The sequence below is a fragment of the Sardina pilchardus genome, chromosome 19 (genome assembly GCF_963854185.1).
Source record: "Sardina pilchardus chromosome 19, fSarPil1.1, whole genome shotgun sequence".
NCBI lineage: Eukaryota > Metazoa > Chordata > Actinopteri > Clupeiformes > Clupeidae > Sardina > Sardina pilchardus.
In genome coordinates, this window is record NC_085012.1 from 13,472,772 (window position 1) to 13,484,612 (window position 11,841).

The 11,841-nt window shown below is 46.7% G+C and overlaps 1 protein-coding gene across 1 annotated transcript in view; it reads right to left on the reverse strand.

Annotated features, from left to right (window-relative positions):
* Nucleotides 1–3,318: 3,318 nt before the first annotated feature.
* Nucleotides 3,319–11,841, reverse strand: part of zbtb16b (zinc finger and BTB domain containing 16b) — a gene marked incomplete in the record, with an annotated part of 54,789 nt that continues 46,266 nt past the window's right edge. The window contains 2 exon segments of the mRNA XM_062521663.1: nt 3,319–8,047; nt 10,544–10,711. Coding sequence (XP_062377647.1) covers nt 7,818–8,047; nt 10,544–10,711 — 398 coding nt within the window.

An 11,841-nucleotide genomic window follows, 5' to 3' on the forward strand; every position in this document is an offset into this window, starting at 1 on the left:
TGCAGAGTGTGTGTAATGAGGTCTTCCTTTGGTGTATGGCGTGGTGTGTGTGACGTCTATGTGTGGTGCAGTGTGTGTGTGTGCTGCAGAGTGTGTGTAATGAGGTCTTCCATTGGTGTATAGCATGGTGTGTGTGACGTCTATGTGTGGTGCAGTGTGTGTGTGTGTGTGTGTGTGTGTGTGTGTGTGTGTGTATAATGAGGTCTTCCATTGGTGTAGCATGGTGTGTGTGACGTCTATGTGTGGTGTAGTGTGTGTGTGTGTGTAAGGTGGTCTTCCATTAGTGTATAGCATGGTGTGTGTGACGTCTATGTGTGGTGCAGTGTGTGTGTGTGTAAGGTGGTCTTGCCTTGGTGTGGCGTCCCGGTACCCCGTACCCAGGCAGGGGGGCTCTCGGTTGCCCCCACCCCGGCGGGCCCCTCCTGTTTGCCCGGGTACACAGCGGGTCCAACGGCCACCGGGTTCTCAATGACAGACAGTGAATCAGCACCCAGACTCTGTAACACACACACAGGACAACAGCCACTCCTAATCCCGTCTGTCCAACACACACACACACACATACATACACACACACATACACACACTCACACGCGGACGGGTCATTTCAGGAGTCATAATCTCAAACAAATCCTCTTTCTGTCTGTCTGCGCTGAAAAAAGAGAATAAATGCAGGATTGTGAGAGAATTATATAAACAGGCTTCTCAAAGCTGCACTAACTGTACACTCTCAACTGTAAACAGCCATCCCAAAACCTGACCTGTTTACCTGACGGCACACCTCAGCCCATCCCATCCCGACACCTGACCTGTTTACTTGACTCCACACAATAGCCATCCCAATACACTGACCTGTTTAGTTTACCTGACTGCACGCCTCAGCGCACTCTACCTCCCGATGTCCTGCCTCTGCCTCCGTCTTTCAGCCGCTGTCAGGTTGATGGAAGACGAGAAGAGAAGAGAAGAGAAGAGAAGACAATAGAAGAGAAGAGAGGAGAAGAGAAGAGAAAAGTAGAGAAGAGAAGAGAGGAGAAGAGAAGTGGCTCTCACCATGTTTTTGCCGTGGGCGCTGGGGAGGAAGTCGTGGCTGTGCGGTGGGACCCTGCCGCCCGTGTTTCAGCCGCGAGGCTCCATTCCGCTCTGCCTCAGGTGCTCGGCTCGTCGTCGTTGTGCTCCGCTCGGCTCCGCTCCTCTCCCCCAGCTGTCCTGTCCAGCGTGCTCGCTGCCATTTGGTCAGAATGCAACTCGGGATTTTCGCTTCACAAAGAGACAAAGAGGTCAGCAGAGGCCTAAAAGAATGAAGCCGTTGTTTGCGCAGGAGGGGGGGGGGGGCTGAGCCCGGCGGGCTGAACCAGTTCTTTGTGGGGGCTGACCATCTCCAGAGATATCCCCCACCTAGCCACTGATAGTGTGCAGGTTGCTTAGGAACACCTTTACCTGTGCCAACGCGGTGTGCGTCCACCCTGTGGGGGCAGGCAGGGGCAGGCCGGCAGGCAAAGGTCATAATTAGGGATTGTTGAAAAGCCCTGCGTCATGTCAAAGCAGGGTCAGTCGGAATGAAAAGGTGGGACTTACTCCGAGGGTTTTTTGGCGGAACAGCGCGGGCTTTGTCCCAGCCAGGTGTCGAGAGGCCCTGAGCTTCCCCGCGTGTCAAAGGGGAAACATGTGGTTTTTATTCACTTCGGATTCGTCTGGCGTAGGGAACCGTGTAAGGGGAAAATTAAAAGTCTGCTGTGTGCTTGTTTTTTTTTTTGTGTGCTTGTTTGCTTCTTTGATGCTGTTTGGTGAATTAAGACATTTTCATTCCACCTTCTGTAGTCACTATGGAGAAAAGCATCTCCCAGAAGAATTGGCAGGAATGTGTGTGTGTTTTCTTTTTGCATGTGTGAATGTGTGTGTAGTGTTCTAGCCTGCGAGGTGCAATTCCATTGCTCTCTCAGGCACATCATTGAATACAAAATGCAACAGATTTTGATGGAGCTTATTTTACGAGAGCTGTAAAATATTTATTTAGTCATTTTTTTTTCAGAATGGAGAGTTCTGGTATTTGATGATGATTGGCTAATTGGCATCACATTTTACCAAAGAACACCCCTCTGCAGTTCCACAATCACTGCAATCTACTGCCCCTTGGGGCCTGTTGCTTTTTTATTTGGAATTAAACTGTTATCGGATCACATGCATGATAATGCACAGTGTGCTATGATCGAGTAATGTCCCCTAGTGTGATGTTTCACTTATCCCAAAATGGCTGTAAATAATTGAATTGTTGGTGTTATGTGTTCATGTGAGTGAGTTTAGAGGGCTGTCTAGTCTCTGAGCACACAGGTCTGGATTCATGTGTTGGGAGTAAGACCATCCAGTCCCATCAGTCAGTGTGCAGGTCTGGAGAAAGCACCTGGTTTGTTATTTCATGTGTGCAAGTGTGGAAGGTATAGTATAGTTCAATATAGTATAGTAGAGATACTCTTTTTGATCCTGTGAGGGAAATTTGGTCTGCATTTATCCCATCTGTGAGTTAGTGAAACTCTCACTGTAAACACATAGTGAGGTGAAGGCTGTTGTCTGTGTGAGCACACATACCTGGTTTAATTTTTTTTCTCTTCTTTTCTTACAATTGATTTAATTGATTTTGTTTTTGTGTCACGCTTTTTTACTGTTGTTTGTTGGTTATTAGATCATTATTGTGATGTGATTGTTTAACTCCGGGCTTTGATGTAAAATAGCTTAAAGCTCAGTTGATCTTCCCTGAATAAACAATGTTTGATGATGATGATGATGATGATGATGATGTGTGTGAGTTTAGGAGGACTTCTCGTCTATGAGCACACAGGCCAGGCGAAGGCACCTGATAGGGGATTAGTAAACTAGAGGAACAGGTGAGAACGCAGGATAGTCCGCCCCGCTCACATTCCTGTAGTCTGAGACAGACTTTAATCCTTGGCCACACGGCCCGCATAGCCCCCCCCCCCCCCCAATCACCCAGCTCAGACAACCAGGGACGCTACCCATGTGAGGCCTTGTGAAGGAGATTGCGATGGCAACATTTCCCTGACCTCAAATTTAGAAGGTCTTGATCGTGTGTCTGTGTGTGTGTGTGTGTGTGTGGTTCAGTAGTCATGTGTGTCTTGCACTACCCATACTTGCCTCTGGGGGGAGCATGAGAGCCAGAGATCATTGTGCCAGAGCACGTTCCCTTTTTTGAGTGCATGGAACTCCGCATGCATGCAGAATAAGAGAACCGTTGATGAAAGACTACAATGAAAGCAACTCAGGGAGGAGAAAAATCCATTCAAAACCACTTAGACGTAAAGTGTACAGATTTATTTATTTTATTTCTAACTGCAGGCTTGACATGGACAACAGAACATCGTCATCTTCTAAAGGACTCGTGAACCAAAATACAAAACAAAACAAAAACAAAACAAAAAAAAAAATCATCACTACAAAACAATCTACCGTTAGTAGGGTGTAAAAATACTCTTTTCAACATTAAAGGCACAAACTTCACTTACAGACAAAACCATGGCAAAGGAAACCTGCAGCAGCAAGTTGCTTTTATACCTTTTTATTTTTTTCCACATTCCAGAGAACACTGAAGAAGGTCACACCGATGTGTCTGAGCCCACGAAAAAGAGAACGGAAACGGATGGTGGATATAAACAGGTCCGTCAGCAGCAGCACAGTTATCACTGCACACACACATACACACACACGCACACACTCACACTCACACACACATACGCACACAGAACTCACACTTGAGCCAGCCAGCGAGCGAGTACTACTCAGTGAACACAGTCTCTGGCCAACAGGAAGCTACAGAGTGGAAAAGCCGCTATGATATGTGCACAAGAGAAAGTAAAGAACAGGACAAAAGAAACTATATATCTTTAAATGGGCACCTTAACGTTTATACTAATGACAGGTGCTGAGGTAGACATCTTCATAAAATCAATCATAAAAAAGGAAAACAAAAACAAACAAACAAACAAAAAAACAACAACAAAAGCAAAAAAACAAAAAGTTAATTCAGTTTAAACACAGGGCAAAGACTAAATACAGAAGTAAAAAGTTTTAGGAGAACGCATCGTTTCTCTTGGTCCAATGGAGTTCCTCAGTCTGCTGAGTCTCTTAAGGGCTAAGACACGCGTACACACATGGCACCTACAGCTCAGCTCGAGGAACGAAGGCTTCGGATGCTACTCCAGCCCAAATCCCAAAACCAGGGAAGCCAGGACTTTTTTCACCCTCTCCCAAAACCTATAGAATTATTGCTGATGACACCCACTGTGTTATTGTAAGTGAAGAAGGATGCACACGACTGTGGTTCTAAAGGCAGTGGTTGCTCTATACTCCATGACACACACGGACACACACACACACACACACCACCAGCCTGGTTTTATAGGGCCCTTACACAAATGGTTATCAAAGAAAATTAACACACCCATTAGCTCTGATTTTTAAGGACACAAAAAAAAAACAGCTCATGAAAAAAATCTTGACTTCCCCGGCAAGAAGAAAAAAACGTTGTCAATACTACATGACAAGAGAGACAAGGCAGAGAGACTTGAATGTTTCTACTTCTTATTTTTTTTTACATTTTTTTTACTCATCTAATTTTTTTTTGTTCTCAGTATAGACCCGAGGGATGGCAAATAATAAAAAAAAGTTGCCATATTCTGACTAAAGGTAATGTGGCCATTTAGTCGATTCTGAGGCCAAAATATAATCTGCCAATTCTGTTAATAATGTCAACGAAATAAATCGGTATGTTTCCACAGTGGGAACATGAGGGTGGGATGAAGGGGCTTTCTTACTTTATACAATGCCTTCAAAGACTCTTCTGATCAGTATAGTGCATTTTCCACAATTAAGAAGGGCCACACACCGAAGAGCCTAGTTCACATTACACACACACACACACACACACAAATGTATAAAACATTGCATCAGCTACTGACGCTCGAATTACTGTGAAAAAAATATCTGTGCATGTAATCATCGAAGTCACAGTGTTAACAAAAATAGACAGAGATGCCAGCCGCTCTCTCCGACTCCTCCGACCCCACAGGTTCTCACAGACACAGTAAGCATTAGAAGGGTTTACAGAACAGCAAAGAGTTATTGGCGCGAGTGCAGTCGGATTTCCTTGTCTTGCTATGCATTTTTGGATCAACAACAAATAATCTAGTACCTTCACCAACAAAGAAACAACACCCAGGAGATTTTTCACATCACAAACATCTGCAAAAAGAGGCACAGAAAATACAGTTTTACTCAACAACGCACAATGGAGAGAATTCTGTAAAACATCTCTTCAAATCTCGAAAGACTACAAGGTATCACACCTTAATGTAATACAAAAATACTTTTTTTTCAATGTCAAAGTGCCTCTTTTGGCTCTTAGGAGGACTGGAGAATGTTGATGCCGCGCATCCCCCATAGGAGGGCAGCTTCTCCTGTACTCATTTTTTTTTCTCTCTTTTCTCACAAAAAAAAAGACTTTCAGCACACGACAACCGTATGATACACTCCCTATCACTGCAATCAGTCCTGCGTGATTCAACTTTACAAAAACCATTTTTCACATAAAAAACAGCAATTCATTTTGAACATGATCTTCAAGTGTATCCCTTTCAATCTCTTTTTTACGCCACGTATCCCACGCCTCGGACACCGGTCAGCGAGAACAACAACACAAAACAAAACACGACACATCATCTCATTCTGAAGGCTAGCGTGTTCTCCTCCGCAACTCCAGACCGGAGTGTATGCTGTTTGGGGTGGGGGGGTGGGGTGGGGGTGGGGGGGTTGGGGGGGATTAAATGATTCTGTCTGTGACTTGCACTAATCATTTTTGCAAAATAACACTCGCAAAAACGGAGACGTCTTAGACCAAGCATGAGATGGAGTTTCAATTAAAATGCAAATCAAAGATACAACAAATGTTTGTGCAAACAGGAAAGAATGAGGAGGTAGCGTAATAGGATGACTGGAAAGACAAATAAAACAACAGCTTTTACAGATGTACAGTAGGATTAAAAAACAAAAAGACCTATTTTGGTAAGAAATGCACAACAAATATAAAAACAAAACAAAAAAAGAAAACAAAAACAAAAAACAAACAAAGAACAACCTGCCATCTTCACGACTGCAGATGCGTAAGTCTAGCAGCCGGTAACGTAATCCCAGAGTCTCTCCTCACTTCCTAACTCCAAACTCAGTAGAACATCATCAACAAAATACAAAAAAAAATCACATCAAGCACATGAGGTCACAGAAATGAGGTATTTCAAGTAAAAATGTGATTAAAAAACAAAAAGACAAAAAACAACAGAACAAAGAAAACAAAAACAACAACAAAAATAAAAACAAACACAAAGCAAAGTGATCACGATGCCAAAGCGCAGGAGGCCGGGCGCCAGACAAACCCCAACACGCCCACTTTGTTCCCTGTTCGGACGCACAGTGAAATGACACATTGTCACTCTCTTCACAATCACATTTGATTCTTTTTTTTATATATATATCTATATATATATCACATGTGGACACACATGATGTTAACATCACCACAACTCTATTAACATCCGAGAAACCACTGTTCAAGCATCTTCACGCATCACCTACTGATGCACACAAAGGAAACACACACATGCGTGCGTACACACACATTCACACACACCACACACACACACACACACACACGCTAGGGTAAAGTTTTAACTGATTTGATGAAGACCACTGAGGAAAGTGGCAGCACTGGACAAGCGCACACGTACATACATACACACACACACACACACACACACACACACACACACACACACACACACTAAATGCACAGCTGCAGATTAATATTGTAGGAGCGGAGAGGACAACGGAACCAAAAGCAGAGTATGAGGAGCGTGATATGCACTGGATAGATGAGCAGCTGAAGCGTATAGCAGACCGATCGTGAGAGCCGCGTCGTCTTTGTCCTTGTGATTACAATATACTGAATGTGTGTGTGTGTGTGTGTGTGTGTGTGTGTGTGTGTGTGTGTGTGTGTGTGTGTGTGTGTGTGCGAGATCTGTGTGAGATGTGTGAACCATCCATATATAGAGATATATAAGTCAACACAAAGTGCTGCTACGGTGTGAAGTTATGTCCATTTCCATTATGATTCGTATCCCTGAACAATCTTTGCCATTTTAATCTTCTTCGCAACGTAATTTGGTGACACTGGTGAATCGAGTTCCGTCTACCAGTAAGTGCCCAAGCTGAAGACCACACGCTGGTAGAACTGTGCCCAAGCCGTGCCAGCTGACCAGATAGGAACGGCCACTGACTAACCTGCTTGGCTTATTTATTTTATTTTTTTCAATTTCACAGGAAATACATAACCGATCCTGTCCCCAACCCCAACACCCCGAACTCCACCCCAACCTACAGACGCCGTGGGAGGCTTATCTCCAGCCTGCTGTGACTTGTCAACCTTATGAGCACATCCACAGACACCAGACAGTGAACATGAGTGGAAGAACTAGAGAAGTACTGTACTGTACATACACACACACACACCCACATACGCGCACACACACACACGAACGGCACACAGAATCAGACACAAAACCACTTCAGTAACTAGTAACTCCCGCTTGTCACTGCTCCTCTTCGCCAGCCCTTAAACCCTGTAAGCTGGATTGAATTAACTATGAGTTACACACAGTCACCCACATTCACACACACACACACACACACACATACACGTGCGCACTCCCCGCCCCCTCCTCCCTCGCCGCGTGGGGTTGAGTGTCGGGCCGTCCGGCTCACACGTAGCACAGGTACAGGTAGGTCTTCTCGATGCGCCAGTCTGCGGGCACGTCCTCCGGCTTGTGGTTCTTCATGTGCTTTTGCATGGAGGACAGGCTGGGGCAGTACTCCTGGCAGATGGTGCACTGGTAGGGCGAGGCGCCGTTGTGGGTGCGCAGGTGCTTGATCATGGCCGAGTAGTCGCGGGAGCGCTGGTGGCACAGCTTGCACTCAAACGGCTTCTCTCCTGGAGAGAGCGAGAGAGAGAGAGAGAGAGAGAGAGAGAGAGAGAGAGAGAAAGAGAGAGAGAGTGTTACAGATCAGCTAGTTGAACATGGCTTCTCATACGGCTTCACTCCCGGAGAAGGGGGGGGGGGGGTGTAGACAGCGTTTTCACACGCACAAGCCCACGTTTAGTCGGGTTAAATACAGATATCACATACACAATACTTAAGGGTATCATAATATCACCATCATCCAGATTCAGACACGCTGCATTACAGCTATCACTCCAAATGTTTGTGTGTGTGTGAGTGTGTGTGTGTGTATGTACTGTATGTGTGTGGCAGAGGGGAGTTAAGCAAAGGACAAGCACAGTGTTTAACACTCAGCACACCTGTCATGTTTAATGCTAATTACTGTCTGCTCTGCCCACGCCTCCACACTGTGATGGACACTCTCTCTCACACACACACACACACACACACACACACACACACACACACACACACTACACACTCTCTCAGCGTGATGCACGCAGATCAATGGCGCGGCGGGCCGGGATCGTATCCTTTCAGATATTTTACGGCCGTTCACAGGAGAGAGGCGTGCGCACCGTGCGGTGCCGGGCGGCAGGGCGCAGGACTGGGCGTGTGAGTGAGCGAGCGAGCGAGCGAGGGAGGGGGCCATCGTGTGTACGTCGGAGCCTCCGAAAGGAGGAGGAGGAGGAGAAAAAAAGGCAGCGGAGAGAGAGAGAGAGAGAGAAAGAGAGCGAGAGAGAGAGTGAAAACAAAGGGACCCCACACTGAGACACAGATTAGCTCTGTCGAGGGCGGCCGCCGCAGCGGTAAAGCAGGGGCGCTGAGCTGTGAATCGCAGAGCAAATATTGATCAGCCATCGACAGCCGTCTGCCAAAGCCAATGATTCATCTCTGGGGTGTGTGTGTGTGCGCGCGCGTGTATATGTGTGTGTGTGTGTGTGTGTGTGTGTGTATGTATGTATGTGTGGTTGAGGGGGGGGGTGGCGAGCCTTTTGACTGCGGGCTTGTCGCTGTGCTTGTTATCTGGCGGCTGGTCCGGCCCTGGCGGCTCGGCGAGGACAAAACCAGGCCAATTATTTGACAGGCTACCTGATAGTGCAGCTTAACAGCTGCCCTTATTGAAGGCGCGCGGGGAGTGGTTAGCACGCCGTAATACCCACCAGCCGGACTCCAAGCACAACCCCCCTCAGCCACACACACACACACACACACACACGCCCAACAGGCTGATGATGGACAGAGGGAGGAGAGGAGGAGAGATGGAGGGAGAGAGAGAGAATAAAGAAGAGAGGAGAGAGAAATAGATAAAGAGGGGAGGATGGGAGACAGGGTGAAGTGGGGAGAGAAGAGAGAGGGCAGAGGAGGAAGAGAAGAGAGAGAGGAGAGAGTGAAAGTCGAGAAGAGAGAAAAGAGAAGAGAGGGAGAGAAAGAAGAGGAGAGAGAGAGAGAGAGAGAGAGAGAGAGAGAGAGAGAGAGAGAGAGAGAGAGAGAGAGAGAGAAAAAGAGCTCCTGCCGGTGAAAAGCCCTGCTAGTGGCACACGTGCCGATCGATACCTGACCCGCGGGACAAACACTGTTTGTTTTGTTTGAGATACTTTATCTGCGCTTGATTGAGCTAGCCTAGGAGCACGGCAGTCAGAGGCACTGATAATCATACAGTCTCTGTGTCGTGAGCTCAGAGCTGCTGTACATATGCTCACACCATCGGCTCAAAGACGCGCACACACACACACACACACAGGTTGTATTAATGAAAAAGATAATAAAGCTGACATCTGAGTCTCAGTCCAGTCAATAAAGGTTCATGTCTCATGACTGACCTTCATCACATTTATCCAATAATTCTGTAAGATACTGTGAATCTATGATCTTCCTTTTTTTCTTTTCCTCGGCAAAGGGTGAGATCTAAAAATCAAAGAGCTTCTCAGTTCTCCGTAGTAAAGCTGGGTAGACTGTTGATTATTTCTTTCCAAGTGATCCCTCATCGTCTTCAAAGCGCTTGGGAAATGCTCACACTTCCACATACCTGCTTGCTGTTTGATTCGATCACACACACCACATTACCCAGAGGGCCTCAATTCTCCCCTTTCCTAATGCCTGTATTAGAACAGACAGGTCTGTGATCATTTGTGCATGTGTGTCTGTGTGTCTGTGTGTGTGAACGCATGCGTGCATACCTGTACATGTGATTTATAGTACAGTTATATGGTTTATAGTATAGAAGTGTACAGTATATGTGACTGTGTGTGTGTGCGAGAGAGAGAGTGTGTGAGTGTGCCTACCTGTGCGTACTTTGCAGTGTATATGTGAGCGTGTGTGAGTGTGTGTGTGTTTTCCTACCTGGGCGTACTTTGCTGTCTATATGTGACCCGTGTTTATGTGAGTGTGTGCCTACCTGTGCGTGCTTTGTACGTGATATGTGAGTGTGTGTGTGTGTGTGTGTGTGTTTGTGTGTGTGTGTGTGTGTGTGTGCGTTTTCCTACCTGTGTGTACTCTGTAGTGCGTCTCCAGCTGGTGCTTGAGGCTGAACTTCTTTCCGCAGCCGTTACACTCGTAAGGCTTCTCGCCGGTGTGGATGCGCTTGTGTCCCTTCAGCGTGCTCTCGTCACGGAAACAGCTTCCGCAGAACTCACACTCAAACGGGTGATCACCTGAGGTAGGGGAAGGAGAGAACACAGGCACACACACACACACACACACACACACACACACACACACACACACACACACACACACACACACACACACACACACACACACACACACACACACACACACACACACACACACACACACAGACACACACACAGACACACACACAAATGTTTACATGAATAAATGCAGGCTTCAGTATCTGAGTGGATACACTGATTCTAAGATAGAGGAATAAAATGGAGCCTGTCCATTTCAAACTGAACGGCTCTGACTTTGACATATAAGCAGCAGACCCAACAGATGTGGTGGACACTGATAGTCTAGGAGAAATGGGTCGGTGTGTAGTGTGTGTGTGTATGTGTGTGTGTTTACATTGCAGCCTCTCTGTACTCCAGTCTGCAGTGATGGCCGCCACCATTCCATTATGTCACCGTTCTCGCCACAGCTGTGTGGAGAATAAACCGCAGGTCCTATTCTGGCACACAATCCCCTCAACCCCCACCCTCTACACACACAAACACACGCACACACACACACCATACATCACACACACTCAGACACATACACCTTCCCTCTGACAGACACATACACTCACCTCATACATCAACAACCCCCCACCCGACGCGCACACACACACACACACACACACACACACACACACACACACACACACACACACACACACACACACACACACACACACACACACACACACTTTCTTTATGACTGAGACACACACACGTACACACACACACACACACACTTGCGCCTCATACATCACACACACACACAGCCTCCTTTAGAGACAATACCCAATTCCCTGAGCACATTTTTGCAGACGCTCAGATGTGTGATGGGTCCCATTTAAATTCAGCTCTCACTCAGCCAAGCTGATGAGCCTGGATGGGAGCTTTTCCAGCCCAGCCCAGCCCAGCCCACGAGTGAGTGCACACATGAACGAGACAAGAGAGAGAGAGAGAGAGAGAGAGAGAGAGAGAGAGAGAGAGAGAGAGACAAATAGAAAGAGAGAGGGGGGAAGAGAGAGAGAGAGAGAAAGAGAGGAAAATAGAGAGAGAGGGAAAGAGGGACGGATACAGAGGGGGAGAGAGAGAGAAAGAAAGAGAGT